Source organism: Heterodontus francisci, chromosome 2 (genome assembly GCF_036365525.1).
Source record: "Heterodontus francisci isolate sHetFra1 chromosome 2, sHetFra1.hap1, whole genome shotgun sequence".
In the NCBI taxonomy this organism is placed as follows: Eukaryota; Metazoa; Chordata; class Chondrichthyes; order Heterodontiformes; family Heterodontidae; genus Heterodontus; species Heterodontus francisci.
This window is the reverse complement of record NC_090372.1, coordinates 108,481,854-108,507,199: the sequence shown is the minus strand read 5'-3', so window position 1 is coordinate 108,507,199 and position 25,346 is coordinate 108,481,854. Positions and strand designations below refer to the sequence as shown.

Here is a 25,346-nt window from a genome sequence, read left to right as displayed (position 1 = left end):
AGAGAAATATTAAGAAGGGCCCACAAGACTACAGTGGCTGTACATGCTGGCATACGAAAGACCAAAGCCCCCATAAGACAGCAGTTTGACTGGCCAAAACTCCACAAAGATGTCGTGGAGTACTGCAGGAGTTGCCACATGTGCCAGGTTGAGGGGAAACCCCAACCCACAGTGAAACCTGCACCCCTAAGTCCTGTACCAATGTTAAGAGGACCCTCCAGCAGAGGGCTGGTGAACTGTAAGGGATCCCCGCCGGAAACAAAAGGGGACAGGCAGGCACACGGCTGGCAAAAATTTAGAAAGAGAAGGGGAAGAAGTGACCAAGAAGGCAGTTAAAGGAAGTCCAGGAGGAATCCCAGATGAAAATCCCTACTGTCCAGTCAGCCAACCCGGAAAAATTTGAAAAGTTAGACCTCACATCCTCCTACATAAATGCAGACTCTAGAAGCATCCCACCAGAGTTGCTAACTGCATTTACAGGAACCTGCAGAGACAAAGAGAGATGTCTAGGGGGCTCAGAACCATGAGGGTGATACCTCACCTAGTTGAAGTGCCACAGGAGAGTGCAGTCAAGTCTGCACAAATACCTACAGGTAGGAGTGTCCCAGAGGAGATGAACAAAGAATCCTCCCTCACAGTCAGAGAAAAAAGGAACCACCCATCCTTTGAAATCCAAACCCTTTGCATGACTCAGCAAAGCACTGAGACCCACCCACTACTAACTCTCCTGAAAAAAACATTACCTCAGACCCTAGGCAGTCATGGCAATGGGCAAACTGAAGAAAAGCTTCCCCAAAGAACCACATGGTTACTAGGATGCCAAAAAGGGGAAATTAAAGCAGCACTGGCACCCAGAAAAGACAATTTTAATAAGCTTTAAGGGTTATGAATGAATGGAAATGAATTGAAATGCATGTTTTTTTCTTTCTGTATCTTATATTTCGATCAAACTTTTTAATGAAATGTGCCTTTTTTCTTAAATCACATTTCATTCCCCTGGGTGTGGAGGTGTCATGCAGGCCCCACCTGCCAAGAATGAGGCACATTAAATTCGCCACATGAACATTGATTTTTAAACTGTTACTGGAGTAAAGAAAGAACTTGTTTTTTTTTTAAAAAACACCAGACCCTTGACTGGAAAGACATTTTCATATTTACAGACAGTGCTTAAAAGGGACAAAAGACCATTCGCTGACACATTCAATCCACAATGGACTTTTGATTACCAGACATTGAGGGTGGAGGAGCTTGCATTCCAGGTTGACTGCTAAGATGGCCAAATACACTAACAGACATGGTCAGACCAGTTTAGTCACATGACTAATTGGCTGTTGGAGTTTTTTTTGAACTTGCCACAGAGAATTTGAACTCAGAAAGCTGTTTGCTCCTGGACTGAAAAGACCTCTCATGGCTGGCTTGCCGCAGCCTCTCCTGTTTGCTCTCATCTCTCTCACCAGCTTCGGAATCCATTGAAGACATATGAACCCCGAGAGAGAAAAGTCTCCTATAGTGAACAAGGCTTAAGATTAATGGGCCCCAATGAAAAGCAAGATCTACCTACAAGCAAGGACTAGTGAGCTCGAAGCACAGTAACAAAAACCCCTCGTCAGAGATTGCCTCAAACCTCTCCACTATTTTTCTTCTGCTCTGTCTCCATTTGCATGTGCATATTGCGTATGCATGCTAGCGTGGGGTACGCGGCGTGTATCCATAAGGTATTAACCGAATTAGAGTTTTTAGTTTAATTTTAATAAATTTCACTTTTCTTCTTTAAACCTAAGAAAGCCTGTTTATGCTCATTTTTTTGCCTTGTAATTGGAAAGTGGTGAACAAGGATTCACAAAAGGGGAGCTAAAACAGTGTGTTTAAAACGAATAAAAGCAAAATACTGCGGATGCTGGAAATCTGAAACAAAAACAAGAAATGCTGGAATCACTCAGCAGGTCTGGCAGCATCTGTGGAAAGAGAAGCAGAGTTAACGTTTCGGGTCAGCGACCCTTCTTCGGAACTGACAAATATTAGAAAAGTCACAGATTATAAACAAGTGAGGTGGGGGTTGGGCAAGAGATAACAAAGGAGAAGGTGCAGATTGGACCAGGCCACATAGCTGACCAAAAGGTCACGGAGAAAAGGCAAACAATATGTTAATGGTGTGTTGAAAGACAAAGCATTAGTACAGATTAGGTGTGAATATACCTAATGAACAGCAGCAAGTGCAAACCTGAAGAAAAACAACCTGAAAAAAACAGTGGGTAAGCAAACTGAACAAACTAAGATGAAATGAAATAAATGCAAAAATAGATTGTAAAAAATGTAAAAAGGAATGTAAAAAAAAAAGGAAGAAAAAATAACTAAAAATGACTAAAAATGAAAGTAAAGTGGGGGGCTGTCATGCTCTGAAATTATTGAACTCAATGTTCAGTCCGGCAGGCTGTAGTGTGCCTAATCGGTAAATGAGATGCTGTTCCTCGAGCTTGCGTTGATGTTCACTGGAACACTGCAGCAATCCCAGGACAGAGATGTGAGCATGAGAGCAGGGGGGAGTGTTGAAATGGCAAGCAACCGGAAGCTCAGGGTCCTGCTTGCGGACTGAGCGGAGATGTTCCGCAAAGCGGTCACCCAGTCTGCGCTTGGTCTCCCCAATGTAGAGGAGACCACACTGTGAGCAGCGAATACAGTATACTACATTGAAAGAAGTACAAGTAAATCGCTGCTTCACCTGAAAGGAGTGTTTGGGGCCTGGGATAGTGAGGAGAGAGGAGGTAAATGGGCAGGTATTACACCTCCTGCGATTGCAAGGGAAGGTGCCCTGGGACGGGGACGAGGTGGTGGGGGTAATGGAGGAGTGGACCAGGGTGTCGCGGAGGGAACGATCCCTTCGGAATGCTGACAGGGGAAGGGAGGGGAAGATGCGACTGGTAGTGGCATCACGCTGGAGGTGGCGAAAATGGCGGAGGATGATCCTTTGGATATGGAGGCTGGTGGGATGAAAAGTGAGGACAAGGGGAACCCTGTCACGGTTCTGGGAGGGAGGGGAAGGGGTGAGGGTAGAGGTGCGGGGAATGGGTCGGACACGGTTGAGGGCCCTGTCAACCACAGTGGGGGGAAATCCTCGGTTGAGGAAAAAGGTCATATCAGAAGCACCGTCATGGAAGGTAGCATCATCAGAGCAGATGCGTCGGAGACGGAGAAACTGGGAGAATGGAATGGCGTCCTTACAGGAGGTAGGGTGTGAAGAAGTGTAGTCGAGGTAGCTGTGGGAGTCAGTGGGCTTATAATGGATATTGGTAGACAACCTATCCCCAGAGATGGAGACAGAGAAGTCGAGGAAGGGAAGGGAAGTGTCAGAGATGGACCATGTAAAGGTGAGAGAAGGGTGGAAATTGGAAGCAAAGTTGATAAAGTTTTCTAGTTCGGGGCGGGAGCAGGAAACGGCACCGATACAGTCATCAATGTACCGGAAAAAGAGTTGGGGGAGGGGGCCTGAGTAGGACTGGAACAAAGAATGCTCGACATATCCCACAAAAAGACAGGCATAACTAGGACCCATGCGGGTACCCATAGCGACACCTTTTACTTGAAGGAAATGCATGGAGTTGAAGGAGAAGTTGTTCAATGTGAGAACAAGTTCAGCCAGGCGGAGGAGGGTGTTGGTGGATGGGGACTGGTTGGGCCTCTGTTCCAGGAAGAAGCGGAGAGCCCTCAAACCATCCTGGTGGGGGATGGAGGTGTAGAGCGATTGGACGTCCATAGTGAAGAGGAGGCGGTTGGGACCAGGAAACTGGAAATTGTCAAAATGACGTAGGGCGTCAGAAGAGTCACGGATGTAGGTGGGAAGAGACTGGACCAGCGGAGAAAAGATAGAGTCAAGATAGGAAGAAATAAGTTCAGTGGGGCAGGAGTAGGCTGACACAATGGGTCTGCTGGGACAGTCCCGTTTGTGGATTTTGGGAAGGAGGTAGAAGCGGGCTGTCCGGGGTTGCGGGACTATGAGGTTGGAAGCTGCAGAGGGAAGATCTCCAGAGGAGATGAGGTCAGTGACAGTCCTTTGGACAGTGGCTTGATGTTCGGTGGTGGGGTCATGGTCCAGAGGGAGGTAGGAAGAGGTGTCTGTGAGTTGGCGTTGAGCTTCTGCAAGGTAGAGGTCGGTACGCCATACAACAACAGCACCACCCTTGTCTGCAGGTTTGATGACCATGTCGGGGTTAGACCTGAGAGAACGAAGTGCCTCAAGTTCCGAGGGGGACAGGTTAGAGTGAGTGAGGGGGGCAGAGAAATTGAGATGACCAATGTCTCGCCGACAGTTTTCAATGAAGAGATCAAGAGCGGGTAAGAGGCCAGGGGGAGGGGTCCAGGTAGAGGGAGAATGCTGGAGGCGGGTGAATGGGTCTGCTGGTCGGGGGGAGGACTCCTGGTCGAAGAAGTGAGCCCGGAGGCGGAGGCGACGGAAGAAGAGCTCAACGTCATGCCGAGCGCGAAATTCATTGAGGTGGGGGCGTAAGGGGATAAAACTGAGACCTTTGCTGAGTACAGAACGCTCAGCATCAGAGAGGGGGAGGTCAGAGGGTATAGTGAATACACGGCAAGGGGTCAGATCAGAAGGGGTGGGGTCAGAGGGAAGTGAAGCGGAAGGAGGATCTGGAGGGGCATTAGTCCCCATCAGCTGCTGAGCTTGCGTTCCTTAACACCTGAAAGGAAGAAAAAAAGTTTTTTGTTAATGCGTCGGATGAGACGTAAGATGAGATGAAACTGCGGAGTAGAACAGATTTGAGATAAGGTGAGACGGTGCTGCTGGAGAGAGAGGTCCAGTGTGTGCATATGGCGGCGCATAGCACTGAGTGTGGATCTCAGGATGCGGCGAGAGTAGCAGTCCGAGGAACGTTGTATTTCTCGGAGATACCTGTGATCCTGGGTGGTTTCAAAGCATGATGGGTGAAACTGCAGTTGGAATCCACGTGGAATCAGTCGGAGCCGGAGACAGTCACTGAGGAAGGAGATGTGGCTGTGAAAACGAGTTTTGATAGATACCTTATCAAACACCAGGAGGGAAATAGAAAGCAATGAAGGTGAACAAGGTAAAAGAGACAAACGAAAATCCCGTCGGAGAGAAGAGCAGAACTTCTTCAAGGTAGGCATTCCTGGAAGAGAAGTGGCAGTGAAGTAAACACTAAAATAAAAGCAAAATACTGCGGATGCTGGAAATCTGAAACAAAAACAAGAAATGCTGGAATCACTCAGCAGGTCTGGCAGCATCTGTGGAAAGAGAAGCAGAGTTAACGTTTCGGGTCAGCGACCCTTCTTCGGAACTGACAAATATTAGAAAAGTCACAGATTATAAACAAGTGAGGTGGGGGTTGGGCAAGAGATAACAAAGGAGAAGGTGCAGATTGGACCAGGCCACATAGCTGACCAAAAGGTCACGGAGCAAAGGCAAACAATATGTTAATGGTGTGTTGAAAGACAAAGCATTAGTACAGATTAGGTGTGAATATACTGAATATTGAACAGCAGCAAGTGCAAACCTGAAGAAAAACAACCTGAAAAAAACAGTGGATAAGCAAACTTTTTTTGCATTTATTTCATTTCATCTTAGTTTGTTCAGTTTGCTTACCCACTGTTTTTTTCAGGTTGTTTTTCTTCAGGTTTGCACTTGCTGCTGTTCAATATTCAGTATATTCACACCTAATCTGTACTAATGCTTTGTCTTTCAACACACTATTAACATATTGTTTGCCTTTGCTCCGTGACCTTTTGGTCAGCTATGTGGCCTGGTCCAATCTGCACCTTCTCCTTTGTTATCTCTTGCCCAACCCCCACCTCACTTGTTTATAATCTGTGACTTTTCTAATATTTGTCAGTTCCGAAGAAGGGTCGCTGACCCGAAACGTTAACTCTGCTTCGCTTTCCACAGATGCTGCCAGACCTGCTGAATGATTCCAGCATTTCTTGTGTTTGTGTTTAAAACAAACCCTGTTACAGTAAGACCAGGTGAAGACTGAAAGGATCTCTAGACCTCTTTCTCACGTGGTCGTAACAACTTTCTTATGTTGATTCATATCTTGTATCATTCTTATAAGTGAGGCCCAAATCCCAGTTCTTCTGAGGATGTCTCTCCCTGAGACTAACTTGCGATCTGCCTAAGTTTTTAATAATGCAACTGGGCAACGAACAACAAACCCCTGGCTGGTTACACGTGGTGACGTAATCCCATGATCCCGTGCTGCCGGCTCGGGGTGAGTGAGATGGTGCGGATGCGGGACGTGGAGCAGATAGTAAACACAGGAGCAGCGTGATATGAGTTCGTTGTGAAATTAAAGAACTTACATAGCAGCAGTACCTCTATCCACGGACACCGAACGAATAGGTGGTCGCTGGGTATTTGACCGGGGTAAGGTGCGGGTGGCGGAACTCTGCTGAAAGGTAATTTATCACTGGTAAACGGAGGCACTGACGGCGGTTGCCGGTTCGGCCCTGGCCTTTGCGGTCGCCCCAGAGACGGTGCGCAGGGTTCCAGAATTGTGTCCGCGCGCGAGTAGAGGTTGCAGCAGGGCTGGAGGCTCTGTCGATGTAAGTGTACCGCTAAAGGGCAGTGAACAACCCTCACCTTCATGCTACAACAAAAACAAGAAATGCTGGAATCGCTCAGCAGGTCTGGCAGCATCTGTGGAAAGAGAAGCAGAGTTAACGTTTCGGGTCAGTGACCCTTCTTCGGAAACCTTCATGCTCTCTATTTGATGCGCACGACTGCACGCGTGAAGAGCATACAGAATTACAGAGGGAGGTGGGAGGCAAAGATCCTGTGGTGGCCTTTCTGTTAATGCATTTTTGTCATAGTGAGATTTGTGTTATACAAAAGTATTCCATAGGGCAAGCTATGAAGTTCATTTATCGGAGGTATGGAATGTTATATTTTTGTTTCCTCCAATAAACTTTGAAACGTTTCTAATTCTTGGGGTAAATATTTAAAGTTTCCATTTCCCTGCTCGTGCAATTTTAAAGGAGAAATGTTTAACATGGAAAAGTAGTTAGCTAACGTGATCGTATTTGTGTAGTTTTTTTTTGTAAAATGAGGATGTGTAACCTGTGGGTGTGCTCAGTGGCTGGGTGTAACCTGTTTAGAAAGTGAATTGTATTTGCAGATCTAGCACGAAATAATATGGGGTTTTTATTTGTTGCATTCGAGTCATACTGCTACATGCAAGTTTGTCCTGTTTTTAAAATGCCAAACATTGCAAACTACCCACCTTAAAATAAATGCTTTGATCCAGAGGTCAATACTTCCAGCCTCAAATTGAACTTGGGAATCACTTTTTAAATATAATTTATTAAGACTACTCTGGTTCTAATCAAAGTCAATATTACAGAATAACAACGTGTAACCTTAGAGACAGGCAATTGTCCTTAGCAACAGAATAATACTCAAGAAGCTCGACACCATCCAGGACAAAGCAGCCTGCTTGATTGGCACCCCATCTACAAACATTCACTCCCTCCACCACCGATGCACAGTGGCAGCAGCGTGTACCATCTACAAGATGCACTGCAGCAATGCACCAAGGCTGCTTAGACAGCACCTTCCAAATTCGCGACCTCTACCAACAAGAAGGGCAAGGGCAGCAAATGCATGGGAACACCACCTGCAAGTTCCCCTCCAAGTCACATATCATCCTGACTTGGAACTATATTGCCGTTCCTTCACTGTCGCTCGGTCAAAATCCTGGAACTCCCTTCCTAACAGTACTGTGGGTATACCTACCCCAAATAGACTGTAGCGGTTCAAGAAGGCAGCTCACCACCACCTTCTCAAGGGCAACTCGGGATGGGTAATAAATGCTGGCCTGGCCAGCGACGCCCACATCCCATGAATAAATAAAAAAAATATTTTGTGGTACTATATGCTGTCCTTAAAAACAGCATACACTATCACTTACTCAGATATTTACTAGCCTATATTAATGTCCCCTTGGCTAGCAAACTGGTCTGTAAGATGGGAGTTGCCTTACAGCAACTTAGTTAGAAGAATATGACTAGGGCCCTTTCAAATTCAGGGTCCAATTTTACAAATTTCACAGTTGCAGCATTTTAAGAATCGTGAATTTCACATTTAAATTGTAAATTTTATGGTGTTGCAACAAACCATGAAAATGATCTATTTAAAACAAAAGATGAGGGAGGTTTCTAGTTTTAATTGGCTTTTATTTTCAAAAACTATTGTAAAAACTGACAAACAGGTCACTTTTTCTTTATTCACTGAAGTCAGTGGTTGAATGTGAACATGGAGTAACCTGCAACTGTCTTCATTCCCATCTTTGTGCTGTGAACATTTGTCCATGTTTAGACACAGCTGTCTCTATGTCCAGTGTTTGTTGGAATTGGCTGACAGCACAGTGCTAGCCTTGCAAGATAGGGGATTCTGTATTCCACAGAGTTCCAAAACTGCAGCACAGGCAAAGTACAATCTGCTTCTTTTGCAATGCTTTAATAAGCCGGAATCTTCAGCTGGCATTCTTGTTAAAGCCAGAAATCACATCAAGTGAGTTTAAATCCACCATCAACAGATGTATTTATGGAGGGTCAATGATATACACAGCTTTCAGGAATGTCACAAAGTTGTTGAAACCTCTGAGCTGCTTTTTCTTCACTGCTTGACTGTTCCCCATAGCAGTAATATTATTTGAGCTTCTTTGCCATGCAAGAAAACACCTTTTGAGCACAGGTATTTAATTCAGTGTCATCAGAATATTGTTTTTGTCTATGGTTTATCTCAGTAGTACATTCATTGCTTTATTGAAAGCTTTGTAGATTGTGACATCAAGATTCAAACCAAGTGACTAAATCCGGCATTTGTGTAGCATTCTTGGCAATAAACTGAGCTATATCATTAAGCTTCCAAATTCTTTCACTTGATGTACTGCAGTAATGGTTGTGGCCATTTTTGATTTGCTCATTCTGGCATTCTTATTTGTCTCCTAACTCTTAAGACTGCTACTCTCAAAACTGCACCAGCAGCCCACCCTAATCTAATCAGCGAGTTCAGCCTTGTCAGTCCATGAAATGGCCATTTTCACAAAGGCCATGAGATTTCACAGCCAATGATGTATTTTTCACGGCCGTGAATTTGTTAGGGCGCTAGACATGACCCATGTCTCCAAGCAGCTTCTTGCAGTATTAGCTAGATTGATCACCTAGATTGCCTGAAGATTGGGAACTATTACTGACTACTGGCCCATTGGCAAGATTCCTCAATTGGCTATCGTTGGTTTTCTCCTAAAATGTATTAAAATGTTTTATTTGCTATTGCCTTTATTTAATTATTTCAGATTTGGACTCCCAGACTATAAACTCAGAAGGCACACAGAGTCTGATCGTATCACAAGAAATAGGAGCAGAAGTAGACCATATGGCCCATCGAGCCTGCTCCATTCAGTACGATCATGGCTGATCTTGGGATTCAATTCCATTTTCCCGCCCGCTCACCATACCCCTGGTTTCCCTGAGAGACCAAAAATCTGTTAGACAATGTTATTAATGATGAGGGTATTTAGAAAAATTCAAGGTAATCAGGCAGAGTCAACTTGGTTTTGTGGAAGGGAAATCCTGTTTAACCAATTTATTGGAGTTCTTTGAGGGAGTTTCATATGCTGTGGATAAAGGAGAACTGGTGGATGTACTGTACTTAGATTTCCAGAAGGCATTTGATAAGATGCCACATCAAAGGTTATTGCAGAAAATAAAAGCTGATGGTGTAGGAGGTAACATAGGAGGTATGGATAGAAGATTGGTTAGCTAACAGGAAATAGTAGGCATAAATGGGTCATTTTCTGGTTGGCAAGATGTAACGAGTGGTGTGCCACAGGGATCTGTGCTGGGGCCTCAATGTTTTAGAATTTATATAAATGACTTAGATGAAGGGACCAAAGGTATGGTTGCTAAATTTGCTGATGACACAAAGATAGGAAAGTAACTTGTGAAGAGGACATAAGGAGGCTACAAAGGGATATAGTTCGGTTAAGTGAGTCGGCAAAGACCTGGCAAATAGAGTATAATGTGGGAAAGTGTGAAATTGCCCACTTTGGCAGGGAAAGTGTGAAATTGCCCACTTTGCCAGAGCTGGCGGGCAGCCATAAAGGCGGGGCTAAAGTGTGGCGAGTCGAAGAGACTTAGCAGTCGGCAGGAAAAAAGACAGAGGTGCAAGGAGAGAGCCAACTGTGTAACAGCCCCGACAAACACATTTTTCTGCAGCACCTGTGGAAGAGCCTGTCACTCTAGAATTGGCCTTTATAGCCACTCCAGGCGCTGCTCCACACACCACTGACCACCTCCAGGCGCTTACCCATTGTCTCTCAAGACAAGGAGGCCAAAGAGAAGGCAGGAAGAATAAAAAAGAAGCATGTTATCTCAGTGGTGAGCGACTGGAGCTCTGAGATGCAGAGGGATCTGGTGTCCTAGTGCAAAAGGTTAGTATGCAGGTACAGCATGTAATTAGGAAAGCTAATAGTATGTTATTGTTTATCGCGAGGGGAATTGAATACAAAAAGAGGGAGGTTATGCTTCAGCTATACAGGGCATTGGTGCGACCACATCTGGAGTACTGGGTACAGTACTGGTCTCCTTATTTAAGGAAGGATGTAACTGTGTTGGAGGCAGTACAGCGAAGGTTTACTAGACTAATACCTGGAATGGGTGGGCTGTCTTATGAGGAAAGATTGGACAGGTTAGGCTTGTATCTGCTGGAATTTAGAAGAGTAAGAGGCGACTTGATTGAAACATATAAGATCCTGAGGGGTCTTGACAGGGTGGATGTGGGTAAGATGTTTCCCCTTGTGGGAGAATCTCGAACTAGGGGCCACGGTTTAAAAATATGGGTCACCCATTTAAGACAGATGAAGAGAAATTGTTTCTCTCAGAGGGTCATGAGTCTTCCACTGCGTCTTTGAATATTTTTACGGCAGAGGTAGATAGATTCTTGATGATCAAGGGGGTGGAAGGTTATCGGGGATAGGTGAAATGTGGAGTAATCAGTTCAGCCATGAACTTATTGAATGGCGGAGCAGGGTCGAGTGGCCTGTTCTCCTAATTCGTATGTATGTTAAATGTATTCAACGATGGAGCATCCAAAACCCTTTGAGGTAGAGAATTCCAAAGATTCACAACCCTTTGAGTGAAGTAATTTCTCCTCAGCTCAGTCACAAATGATCAGCCCCTTATCCTGAGACTGTGGCCCTGTGTTGTAGATTTGTCAACCAGCGGAAGCAATCTCTGTGTCTACCCTATCCAGCCCCTTCAGAATCTTATATATTTCAATGAGTATACCAGTAAACTTTAAATTTAATTTAATCTATATCAATCAAATATGAGATAAGACTCGATCAATTCATTAGTATATAAGCTAAAAAAACTAAGGCAGAATTTATAATTTGTAATGAGAGACACCAGCAGGGGTGTATTAGTTCAAGTTAATACATAAGCTATATTAAGTATTATTGGGGTTTATCAGTATTTTTAAGTTTTACTAATAGTAAGGTTTATTAGTATTAACAAAGCTTTATTAGCATTGGTAAGGTTTATTACCAGTAGGAAGGTTTACATGTCTGTAATCAAGAAAAGTACAACTTTAGTTGAAGGTGGTACAAGCATTTAATGAGCACAGTAAATTCTACTATGCATAGGAATTATTCTAAGTTAATTAAGAAAGTAATTAAAGTAAATTAACTAATAGCATAATTAACAATGGCAGGACAGGAGTTATGTTGCAGCTGTGGTATGTGGGAGCTTTTGGGTGCTCAGTCAATCCAGGACAAACACGTCTGCAGAAAACGTAAGCAGCTGGAGGAATTCTGAATCAGGATTATTGATCTGGAAGCCGAACTGCAAACACTGCGCAACATAAGGGAGGGGGAGTAATACCCGGACACTTTGTTCCAGAAGACGGTCACACCTCTTGGAACAGGGTCATCTGTTTTGGTCAGCAGTGAGGGGCGGGAGGATGTGACCGTGAGTGAGGCAGGTAAAGGGAACGAGCTGATAGTAGTGGAGGAACCTCAGACTTTGCAATTGTTAAACAGGTTTGATGTGCTCTCAACCTGTGTGGACGAAAGCAAGGTCTGCAAGGTGGATGAGCAGATTGACCATGGCACTGTGGTACAGGAAGCCATTCAAGTGGGGGAGCAAAAAGGAATGTAATGGTAGTAGGGAATAGTATAGCGAGGGGGATTGACAGTGTTCTGTGCGGCTGAGAGTGAGTCCAGAAGACTGCGTTGCCTACCTGGTGCCAGGGTTCGGGACATTAGCTCAGGGCTAGACAGGAACTTGGAGTGGGAGGCGGAGGGTCCAGTTGTCATGTACCATGTAGGTACCAACGACATAGGTCGGACTCAGGAAGAGGTTCCGCTTAGACAGTATGATGAGCTAGGCACCAAATTGAAGAGCAGAACCTCAAAGGGTGTTAATCTCTAGATTATTACCTGAGCCACATGCCTGTTGGCACGGGCACATAAGATTAATGAAATGAATACATGGCTCAAAGACTGGTTTGGGAGAAGTGTTTTTTGGTTCATCGGGCACTGGCATTAGTACTGGGGAAAGTGGAGGCTGTACTGTTGGGACGGTCTGCACCTGAGCCATGCTAGGTCCTGTGTTCTAGCAAACAGTATAACTAGGGAAGTAGAGAGGGCTTTAAACTAAACAAGGGGGGAGAGGGGTTAAGCTTGAGTAGATGCAGCAAATCAAGGGGTAAAGTCGAGGCAGGCGAACAGAATAGTAATATAGGAAATGAAGGTCAGTGAATGGCAGGAAGGAGGAACAGAGAAAAAACCTAAAACCACGCCGACAGTCAAGGCTAGATGTTGCAAAGATAACAAAGATAAAACTAAAGGCTCTGTATCTGAATACATGTAGCATTCATAACAAAGTAGACAAACTGAGAGTGCACATTGAAATAAATAAATATGATCTGATAGCCATTACGGAGATGTGGCTACAGGATGACTAGGATTGGGTCCTGAATATTGAGGGATATATGACATTCAAGAAGAATAGGAAGCTAGCTAAAGGCGGAGGGATAGCACTGTTAATCAAGGATGGCATTGGTGCAATAGTTAGAGATGACCTTGGTTCAGGAGATCAGGATGTCGAATTGGTTTGGGTGGACATGAGGAATAGTAGGGGAAAGAAGTCACTAGTGGGAGTGGTCTACAGGCCGTCTAACAGTAACCACAATGTAGGACGAAGTAGACAAGAAGAAATATTAGGTGCTTGTGATAAAGGGACAGCAATAATCATGGGTGATTTTAATCTACATATAAAGTGGAAAATTTAGATTGGCAATAGTAGCCTGGATGAAGAGTTCATAGAATGCTTTTGGGATAGTTTTTTAGAGGAGCACGTTCTGGAACCAACCAGAGAGCAGGTTATATTAGACTTGGTATTGTGTAGTGTGACAGGATTAATTAATGACCTCCGAGTAAAGGCACCTCTAGGTAGCAGTGACCACAATGTGATTGAATTTTACATCCAGTTTGAAAGGGAGAAGAGTGGGTCTAAGACTAGTAAACTTAAATAAGGGCAACTATGTGGGGATGGAAGCTGAGCTAGCTGAAATGAACTGGATTACTAGGCTAGGAGATAGATCAATAGAGAAGCAGTGGCAGACATTGAGGGGAATATTTCAATACTCAATAAGTATATTCCTACTATAAAGAAAAATTCTAAGGCGAAGACCCACCATCCGTGGTTAACTAAAGAAATTAAGGAAAGCATTGGACTTGAGGAAAAAGCATATAATTGCGCACAGATGAGTAGCAGGTCAGGTGTTTGGTCAGAATAAGAAGAATAGCAGAGAGTGACTAAAAGGTTAATCAGGAGAAAGAAATTAGAGTATGAGAAGAAGCTAGCTCGAAATGTGAAAACAGATAGCAAGGGGTTCTACAGGTATTTAAAAAGGAAACAAGTAAGTAAAGTGAGTGTTAGTCCTCTGGAGAGTGAGAATGGGGAGTTAATAGTAGATAATAAGAAATGGCAGATGAAATGAACAAATATTTTGCTCCTGTCTTCACTTTAGAGGATACAAAAAACATTCCAGTAATAGCTGTAAATCAGGAGGTGGAAGAAAGAGAGGTAGTTGGTGAAATTACAATCACCAGGGAAGCTGTACTGAGCAAACTGATGGAGCTGCGGGCTGACGAGTCCCCGGGTCCTGATGGGCTTCATCCTAGGGTCTCAAAAGAGGTGGCTAATGAGGTAGTCGATGCGGTGTTAATTTTTTTAAATTCTTTCGATTCTGGAAAGGTTCCATCAGAATGGAAAGTAGTAAATATAACCGGTCTATTCAAGAAGGGTTGGAGGCAAATAATAGGTAACTGTAGGCCAGTTAGCTTGACGTCTGTTGTGGGGAAGGTGTTAGAATCTTATTAACGAGGCTATAGCTGGCACTTAGAGAAACTCAAGGTAATTGGGAATAGTCAGCATGGTTTTGTGAAAGGGAAATTATGTTTAACCAATTTATTGGAGTTTTTTGAAGGAGTAACATGCGCTGTGGATAAAGGGGAGCCTGTTGACATACTGTACTTTGATTTCCAGAGGGCATTTAACAAGGTGCCACATAAAAGGTTATTGTGCAAAGTAGGAGCTCATGGTGTAGTGGGTAACATATTAGCTTGGATTGAAGATTAGCTGGTTGACAGAAAACAGAGCATGCATAAATGGGTCCTTTTCTGATTGGCAGGATGTGACGAGTGGAGTCCTGCAGGGGTCTGTGCTGGGGCCTCAACTTTTTACAATTTATATCAATGACTTAGATGAGAGGGCAAGGTAGCTAAATTTGCAGATGATACAAAGATAAGTCAGAAAGTATGTTGTGAAGAGGACATAAGGATGTTGCAGACCAATTATCTAAAGGTTGAGTGAGTGGACAGAAATCTAGCAGATGGAGTATAATGTGGGAAAATGTGAAGTTGTTCACTTTGGCAGGAAGAATAAAAAAAGCAAAGTGTTACTTAAATGGAGAACGACTGCAGTACTTCAAGTTGCAGAGGGATCTAGGTATTCTAGTGCATGAATCACAAAGTTAGTATGCAGGTACAGCGATTCATAAAGGCAGCGAGTGGAATGCTAACCTTTATTACGAGAAGAATTGAAAATAAAAATAAGGATGTTAAGCTTCAGTTATACAGGGCATTGGTGAGACCACATCTCGAATACTTTGTGTAGTTTTGATCTCCTTGTTTAAGGAAGGATGTAAATGCGTTGGAGGCGGTTCAGAGGAGTTTTACTAGATTGATACCTGGAATGAGCGGGTTGTCTTATGAGGAAAGGTTGGACAGACTGGACTCCTTTTCTCTGGAGCTTAGAAGAGTGAGGGGAGACTTGATTGAAGTTTATAAGATCCTGAATGGTCTTGACAAGGTGGATATGGAAAGGATATTTCCTCTTGTGGGCGAGTGTAGACCAGGGCGCACTTTTTTAAAATTTGGGGTCGCCCTTTTAGGACAGAGATAAATTTTTTCTGAGGGTTGTGCGACTTTGGAGCACTCTTATTCAGAAGGTGGTGAAGGTAGGGTCATTGAATATTTTTAAGGCAGAAGTAGGTAGATTCTTGTTAGGCAAGAGAATGAAAGGTTATCGGGGGTAGATGGTAGTGTGGAATTCGACGCACAACTGGATCAGCCATTATCTTATTGAATGGCAGAGCAGGCTCGTGAGGCCGAATGCTTATGCTTTTGCTTTTGCTTTTAATTCATATGTTCGTATGTATGTTCGTAACTCCGGAGAATATAGGCCCCATTTACTCAGCCGTTCATCATTGGACAACCCCCTCATCCCAGTGAACCTTTGCTGTGCTGCCTCCAATGCAAGTATATCCTTTCTTAAATGTGGAGCCCAAAACTGCACACACTGCTCCGGATGTGGTCTCGCCAATACCTTGTACAATTGTTGCAAGACTTCTTTATTCCTGTGCCCCAATCCCCTTGCAATAAAGGCCAACATGCCATTTGCCTTCCTTATTTGCTTGCTGTAACTGCATGCTAACTTTCTGCATTCCTTTCCTTATATAAGCAAGGTTCAACCTATTTTATATTTTCCATTTCATCCTATTTCCAGCACTACCTTTTTAACATTAAGTATTTTTATTTGCAATGATTTCAATTGAATCCACTTTAATTTCAAACCACTTGGAGTTTTTTTTAAATATCTTTTACTGTATCCTGAAGTGAATATATGCATTCTCCTGAACTTCTGTTTTAAGCAAGTACTTGACAGTATTGAGTGACTTTGTTACATGGGCAGCTCCAATTGTTGCCATCAGAGGAAGCTTAACCTATTTTGAAATCTAATTTTACAGCATCACACTTTAACTTTAAATCCAGTCTTTTTCTGAATCGACACTCATCTATTCCCTATATACAGATCACTTTGAAACATGTTTAATGTATATTCTCCCCCTATATGTCGTGGCTGTTGTGATGATCATTTTACAACGTTTATCAGGTCTTTCCCTATCTTGTTTTGTGTTTGACCTTTTGTGTTTTTTAAAGACATAAATCCTCCAATATTTTAAATAAGGTTTTACACTGGTTCCTATGATCTGGGAAGTGCTCTGCAGGCCAATTTTGAATTTCAATATTTTTGACTATATTGCAGTTTGTAGGGCAGTGTGATTTAGCACTTTATTTCTTGGGGATGTACAAATATGCATACTACATTTTATTATTGGCTTAGTTGAAGCACAGTTATTAGTAATCTGGAATTGATAGGTTTCAATTATCAATTTCCGTTATCAAAATAGAACTTTTGAATGTTTGAGACTTGTGTCCCACTGTACTTTTCCTTGTTGGGCAAAGTACAAGCTCTAGTTGACTTTTATGGTTATTGTAGTACTGCCAGTGCAAAATTGTGCAACCTTACTTGCAAAGTATTCAGTTTGTGTTTTGCTACTTTTTTTTTTAAAAAAGAGAGGTTTAGACACTGTACAATTGGAATTTGCCAGGTGATTTGTATATCTCATGCAATATTTACTAGCAAGCAAATAGAATTACTTGTACATTAGGCATATTTCAGTTAGTGTTACAGAAGCAAAAAACTGCAGGTGCTCGAAATCTGAAATAAAAACAAAATTCTGCAAGTGCTCAGCCGGTCAGGTAACATCTGTGGAGAGAGATAGTTAACATTTTAGGTCGATGACCTGTCTGATGAAAGGTCATTGACCTGAAATGTTAACTGTTTGCCTCTCCACAGGGTACTGCCAGACCTGAGTACTTCCAACATTTTCTGTTTTGATTGTATTCTATGTGCTGTACTTTACATGCTGAGATTTTGAATTCTCGATCTGCTAAAGCTAATTGAAAAGTTAGTTGATTTCTATACAGTCCTTTTCAAGGATACTTCCACTTCCGACCCCGCCGACCCCCCCCCCCCCCCCCCCCCCCAATCCCACTTATTTCTGTTGGAAACGTTTGCTTAAGTACTTGAATTTTGCCATTTTCGACTCTTATCTGAAAATAGATTTAATTGAGCATTAAACTGCCACAATTTGCACATTAAGAATACTTGGTTCTGATGAGAATAACTAATCGGCTAAATTTAAGGCCCTAGACTATTCTCTGACAACTCGAGGCAGATTTCTGTAGAAAAAAACTTCAATCGAATTCAGCAGCATATTTGTCCAGGATTTGGGGACATCTCAATCGATATTGTATAAGAAGTACTAAACGACTGATTTTTTATTTTTATTTAAAAAATGTGCATTTTAAATTCTTTAAAATAATTCTTTAACTGCTTTAGGCTTTGAATTCTCAGGTGCTGCTTGATGATTCCACAAAAAGCTGTCACAATACCTAGGTGACTAACCAAACCTCAAGCCACTTAAAAATTAGGTTCAAGTGGCAGCTAAGGTTTTAAATTGGTGGTCAGTACCTGATGTGACAACATTCAAGTTTGAAACCTGTCGCTAGTTTTTTTAATCCCCATTGATTTGCAATTTGTGAAGATATGCATGCTGATTAACAATTAAACGAGATTTGAGTTTATCCAAAACCATCTACTTAAAGATCTAAAATCAAACAAGTTGAATAATTTCTGTGCACTTCAGATGTGCAGTAGTATAATTAAAATGGATATGGATTAAGTGCATATAAGGAGGGTGGGATTGGTCATTGACATCAAAAGACCAGATACTGATAGATCAGTTTGTTGACTGCAGTCGTTACATAGAAACATAGAAAATAGGAGCAGGAATAGGCCATTCAGCCCTTTGAGCCTGCACCGCTATTCAATACAATCATGGCTGATCATCCAAACTCAGTACCCTGTTCCCGCTTTCTCCCCGTATCCCTTGATCCCTAAGAACTATATCTAACTCTTTCTTGAATATATTTAATAATTTGGCCTTAACTGCTTTCTGTGGTAGAGAATTCCACAGGTTCACCACTCTCTGGGTGAAGAAATCCCTCCTCATCTCAGTCCTAAATGGCTTACCCTTTATCCTTAGACTGTGACCCCTGGCCCTGGACTCCCCCACCATTGGGAACATCCTTCCCGCATCCAGTCTGTCCTGTCGTGTAAGAATTTTGTAGGTTTCTGAGATTCCCCCCCTTATTCTGCGAAATTCTAGCAAATACAAGCCTAATCAACCCAATCTCTCTCCATACGTCAGTCCTGCCATCCCAGGAATCGGTCTGGTAAACCTTTGCTGCACTCCCTCCATAGCAAGAATATCCTTCCTCAGATAAGGAGACCAAAACTGCACACAATACTCCAGATGTGATCTCGCCATGGCCTTGTATAATTGCAGCAAGACATCTTTGCTCCTGTACTCTAATCCTCTCGCTATGAAGGCCAACATACCATTTGCCTTCTTAACTGCTTGCTGCACCTGCATGCTTACTTTCAGCGACTGGTGCACAAGGACACCCAGGTCTCACTGCACCTCCCCCTTTCCCAATCTATCGCCGTTCAGATAATCTGCCTTTCTGTTGCCACCAAAGTGGATAACCTCATACTTATCCACGTTATACTGCATCTGCCATGTATTTGCCCACTCACTCAACCTGTCCAAATCACACTGGAGCTTCTTTGCATCCTCCTCACAGCTCTCACTCCCACTCAGCTTTGTGTCCTCTGCAAACCTGGATATATTACATTTAATTCCCTCATCTATATCATTAATACAATGGGGGAAACTAGCAAAAGGTGCCAAGAGGAAAAGGTGGTATGGGAAGAATTCTGCCGAGGGTGCTATATTTTGAGACTTTTTATCTAATTGCTCTGTCTTAGCTAAAGTTTGTGACTGTTTTCAAACCAATAAATGAGCAGTCTGAGTATGTTCCATATTTAATATTGCTTTAGTGAAACAGCTGTCTTGATTATCACCCATAGTCATGATGCCTCTGCTTTTGTGTTTTCACAAATTCATTCTGATGTAACATCAATTATTCTTCAACTGTAGGTTCAATTAGAGAGATACAAATGAAGATTGTTTTCTACTGGATTTACAGGTAGTTTCTCTGTTCCATGTATAAGTTAATAATTGCCTTTTATTTTCCTCCAAAAGTGAACCATGGGGGAAAATCTATCGCGCTTATCACTGCACAAACCCATGAGTGAAGGCCATGAGTCCTGCACATCAGTAATGGACAGGGATAAGCTGGATATTTCAGCCAATCACGATGAAGACTCTAGTAGAAATGGGGATGTTTCCCAGTTTCCATATGTGGAATTCACAGGTCGAGACAGTGTTACCTGTCCAACGTGCCAAGGAACAGGAAGAATTCCAAGAGGTGGGTATTTTTGAATATTTTCACTGATAGTTTCTCTCATATTTTAGAGACTTTCATTTAACTACTATAGAATTTGTCTACTGATGTATACTGGACAAGTATTTTATAAAGTGCAGCAGTTCACCTTAGTAGTAACTAAGGGCTCTAATTCTGCTTGGTGATTGCTTGTGCATATCTGTCTCTGGAACTTAATGCTACAGTTCGATAGTAGATATTTAATCTTTTTTTTAAACTGTAAGCTGCGATAGAATTGACCATCTCAAATTGCAGTCCTAACGTTCACTTGTCATATTTTAGTGACACTAGAAATAGGAGCAGGGGTAGACCATATGGCCCATCGAGCCTGCTCCGCCATTCAAAACAATCATGGTTGATCTTGGGATTCAATCCACTTTCCTGCCCGCTGGCCATACCCCTTGATTCCATTAAAGACCAAAAGTCTGTCTATTCCAGCTTTAAATGTATTCAACGATGGAGCACCCACAACCCTCTGGCGTACAGAATTGCAAAGATTCACAACCCTTTGACTGAAGTAATTTCTCTTCATCTCAGTCCAAATGATCAGCCCCTTATCCGGAGACTGTGGCCCCGTGTTTTAGATTCCCCGATCAGCGGTGCCTACCCTATCCAGCTCCTTTAGAATCTTGTATGTTTCAATGAGATCACCATGACTAGTTTTTTAAAAATGTTATAAGCTTAGAAGAATGGTGTTATAGCCATCCTGCTTTTCAGGGCTCCCTCTATACTTTAATGACAAATTTCTTTTGCACTGCATTGAAGGTATACCACACAGATGTTTTAAATTTGGGTATGTTCTTAAATTGGCATTGGTTTGTACACATTCAATCCATTTTAAATGAGTATAATTTGAGAGTTTTGCTTATAGTCAATCTGAGTTTTCCAATTTATCGTCCTTTTGTCTGGAAAATTAGTACCATCAGTGAATAAAATGCACTAGGGATAAAATAGTTCTGAAATTATTTATTACTACGGAAAAGTGCTTCTGTATTAACAAGTCTGAACTAATGTTCTTTAGCTTTTGCTGGCATGTAGACACCTTTATCAGACATTGGAGAATATCACAGCCAGTACAAGAAATAGGAGCATGAGTAGGTCATAAGGCTTCTCGAGCCTGCTCTGCTATTGAATAAGATTATGGTTTGATCTGATTTTGACCCCAACTCCACTTTCTTGCCTGTTCCTCATAACCCTTGACTCCCCTATAGTTCAAAAATCTGACTATCTCAGCCTTGAATATATTCAACAACTCAGCAGGTGCTGCATGCTTTGAAATCACTCAAGGTAGGAAATGCCACATTTCAAACTTCAGATGTCTGGTTTTCATTTTGTTTGAAAAGAACTGTCATTTATATAGCACCTTTTGCATTGTAAAGGGTTTTGCAATAAACAAATTACTTTCAAGTTGTAGTCATTGATGCACTAGCCATTTTGCACACAGCAAAGTTCCACGATAAGCTAATAAGAGAGATGGCCAATTAATCTTTTTTGATGGTGTAGGTAGAGGGATGAGTCTTGGCTAGGCCACTGAGAACACCACACTCTTTTCTGTATTGTGCCATAAGATCCTTTGTGCCCATCTGAATAGGCGCCATGGCCTAGGTTTATCATCTCCCAAAAACAGCGCTTCTGATGATTTAGCACTACCAACTTGGAAGTGTCAGCCAAGATTATGTGCTCAAGTCTCTGGAGTGGGGCTTGAACCCACAGCCTTCTGATTCAGAGGCAAGATGCTGCAGAGCAAACCAAGCTGACATCCAATACAGTTCCACACAGCTGATGACCAAAGCCTGTAAGGTGTTAATTTAATCTTTCCAGTAAAGGTCAAAACTGTTTTGAATAATTCCTTAATTACACTGCAATCGCTTTCTCTTTTTGTCGATCTGACACTTTTTTTTGGAATCAAATAGTCATGCATTTAACATACGCCAATGTTACATAGTCTAATCTCTGATCCCAATTTTAAGCTTCAGAAAGAAATTGGACAACTAAAACAGTTATCCAGGAATGTCCTTTTTGAAGTCAACAAGAATATATTCAATACTATATAATTAACTGTGCTTAACAATTTTTATTTCAAATGTAAAAACAGTTCAATTAAACACAATTTCCTGCTGAAACTTAAGATGTTTAATAAATTGTCAAAAATGCATTAAGCTGATATGAATAAACCATTACTTTTACAGGGTAAGAGATTGTGTTATTTATGCTGAAATTGCTATTAACATCTTAATATACCATGTTAAACTTGTCATGGGAACACAAGACCCACCTCAGGTGAAATTTGACCATCTTTGGGTGTAAAGGTGGATAGATGGATCTCTGCCTGCCTGCCTGCCTGCCTGTACAGCCACCTCTCTACTTTGGCCAGTGGCTTCTTTCTGAGGATTAAATTTGGGATCAGCATTTAGACTATGTAACATTAGCTTATGTTTATATGTACCTTCACCCAGCATTTGTGGAATGTACTGGCCAGCAATAACCAAAGGAGTAATTGTGGATGTTTAATATTGCTTTAAATAAAAGATAAATTTATTAAGATAGGTTCCGAACTGGTAAAAGTTGTGGTTAGGTGATGAATGTTTTAAGTATAGGCAGTTCCTAAGGCTTTGGCATGAGGAACCTTGGTCATAGGGAAACTGAACAATGAAAGGAAAGAAAGTTCAGTCCAGTCATAGTTTTACTGCATACTTAAGGCTCATGAAAAGGAAGATGGAAACTGGTAGCAAATGGAAAAAATTGCGTTTACATTTTTTGGGGAATTTTGTTATAGTCTATGAAGATGGATAAGATTTAAAGAACCATAGTAAAATTACAGCACAGAAGGAAGCCATTCAGTCCATTATGTCCGTGCCAGCTGGAAAAAAAACTAGCTGCCCAATCTCATTCCACTTTCCAACAGCTGGTCCATAGCCTTGCAGGTTACAGCACTTCAGGTGCATGTCAGGTACCTTTTAAAAGAATTGAGGGTTTCTGCCTCCACCACCATTCCTGGCAGTGAATTCCAGACACCCACCACCCTCTGGGTGAAAAAGTTTTTCCTTGTGTCCCCTCTAATCCTTCAACCAGTCACCTTAAATCTGTGCCCACTGGTAATTGACCTCTTTGCTAGGGGAAACAGGTCCTTCCTGTCTATTCTATCTAGGCCCCTCATAATTTTGTACACCTCAATTAAGTCACCTCTCAGCCTCCTCTGTTTAAGGAAAACAACCCTAGTCTATCCAATCTTTCTTCATAGCTCCAACTTTCAATTTGTACAAGTATGAAGCTGCAGTAGTAAATTAATTTTAAGTTTTAACATTTAGGATGTCCAATGTCAAAATATGGTAACTGGATTTATTGATTTTTACAAGTATTCATGTATTTCATGAAATGAGCTTAATGGCTTTAACATCAAACCTATGTACAATTAAATTATTAGGGTTTTGAGAAGGATCCAATATAGATGTGGATGCACAATACTTGTGTCAAATAATTCTGAACAGTACTTGGAAAGCTTTACTTCATTGGATGCCAAACAAGCTAAGACTTCCTGGCAATTGCTTTCGAAGAAATACTTGTAGTGAGTGAGCTTGTAGGAATTAGCCATACTGCATTGTTAGAGGGGAAGCTAAGAATACTTGAATCTGACTCCTTCCACAAGAAATATTTGGAAATGTGCTTCTGGGACAAGTTGTGATTTTTGTTGGGCTGTTTTGTGCAAAGGTTGGTAGTTGATATTTCGAAATAGCTTTTTGACTGCCTGAACAGTATTGAGAGATAATGGTTACAGTTGCATTGTGACTGTCTTTTTTTTCTTTACCGCTAACAAAAATCGGGTTCTCAGCAGTTTTGTTGTTGATCTAGCCGATATTTATTCCTCAACAATGCAAACAAAATTAAACTAACTAGACACTTTATATATTGCTGTTGTGTACCAAGCTGAATGGAAATTGGATGCTGTTTGTGCCAATAGGGACTGCATTTCAAAGGTAATCCCTTGGTTTTAGGAGTGCTTTGGGATGTCTCCAGATGTAGTCAGGTACTTGTATAAAGCTTTAATTTTTGGGCTGTGTACAGTACTGGAATGGCTATATTTATTGACTTTCCCTGGTTGCCCTGAGGGCATTTAGGCCAACCGTGTAGTGTGATGTTGGAATTTTGTTTAGACTGATTAGGTAGGGATGGCAGATGCATTCCTGAAGAGCATTAGTGAACTACTTGGGGTTTTATTAATATTCAGCAGACTTGGTGGTAATTTTCTGGGACTAGCTCACAAATGACCTTGACAGGTTTACTGTTATAAATTGGGTGAGTTTCAATACAAGTTGTAGTAGAGGAATGTAATGTAATATCTTTAAAATGGATGATCTGAAATGTAATACTTTAAAAACAATCATAAAATGCTTTGTACTGAGACTGAAGGGCTGATCTGAAATAAAATTAATCAAATTATACTAACTGTTCCCAGTTTGGGCACTTCCAAGTTGCTCTCCAAAGTAGTGTATGAAATTGCTGCTAACTAGGAATAGTATCTTTAAAAAAAATAATAAATTAGCATGTAGTTAAGGAAGCACTTTAAGTAGCCTTTCCTCCTTTGAATAGGTATCATTTGGTTTTTAAAGAAAGTAATGAATTAAATGTTTGCTTTTTGTTCATTTAGGTCAAGAAAACCAGCTTGTGGCCTTGATTCCTTATAGTGATCAGAGACTGAGACCAAGACGAACGTAGGTTCTGTTAAAAAATTAAATAGAGCTTGGGTTATGCATGGCTATCATGAATTTGTGTAAAGCTCTATTTTGAATTATAATTTCCCAAATAGGATTTTAAATGTGTGTCCTACATCATTGTCTTTTGGAGTTCATGCTTTTTTGCTAAGTTTAAGAAAAATAGTAATGCTTTTGTTTGAGATAGGACTTCAGATTTGCACATCTGTCAGTAAACCACGATGACCTATGTCCCAATAAGTATCGGAGTAGAATCATATGAGCCTGGCTGACACATTCCTGTGACCTGTAGTCAACAAGCTAATTTATTTTTCTTGCCAATTTTCTTACTTCCCTCACAATCTTGAGTTTTTTTAAAACTGGAGTATGGTTATATGGGTGTCCATTGTCCATAATCTCTAAGTAGCATCATTCTTGTTTAAACAACAGTGCAGGTAGCGTATTCTTACATGGGGGCATCATTGCTGACACTTTCAGCATGACTTGCTGTACTGTGATCTCTTAAGAATCATATGCAAGTTTCCACTCTAACCTCATGGCATTGAAGCCAATTCACCTTGCTGCAGATTTGATCAAAATCAGCCAAATCAACATAGACTGATGATTTAAGCTTGGGAGCTAGTAAAGCAAAACATTTTGTGGTATTCACTAACATTTCCTATGAAAGGAATCTAGGTTGCATGAGTTGTATGTTGATGGCTTATGTTATGCGTTCATTGAATTATTCTGATCAACTAGAAATGTAACAAAAGCTGCTTTCTGTTAAGACTTGAGTTTGTGTTGTGCAGGAGAGTAGTATTTGTTGCTTATTTTAACATTTACTTTCAAAATTTTTGGAATTATTGACTCA

The 25,346-nt window shown here is 41.7% G+C and overlaps 1 protein-coding gene across 2 annotated transcripts in view; it reads left to right on the top strand.

Annotated features, from left to right (window-relative positions):
* The first annotated feature begins 5,991 nt into the window (after positions 1-5,991).
* The window catches only part of tmem106ba (transmembrane protein 106Ba), a 33,984-nt gene continuing 14,629 nt past the window's right edge, over positions 5,992-25,346 (top strand). The window contains exons 1-3 of one of the 2 annotated variants that reach the window (XM_068009576.1): positions 5,992-6,388; positions 19,547-19,772; positions 24,433-24,496. In XM_068009576.1, the coding sequence (XP_067865677.1) occupies positions 19,553-19,772; positions 24,433-24,496 (284 nt within the window). In that variant the 5' untranslated portion in view covers positions 5,992-6,388; positions 19,547-19,552. Of the gene's footprint in view, positions 6,421-19,546; positions 19,773-24,432; positions 24,497-25,346 lie in introns of both variants that reach the window. The other variant, XM_068009571.1, reaches the window with a different exon arrangement.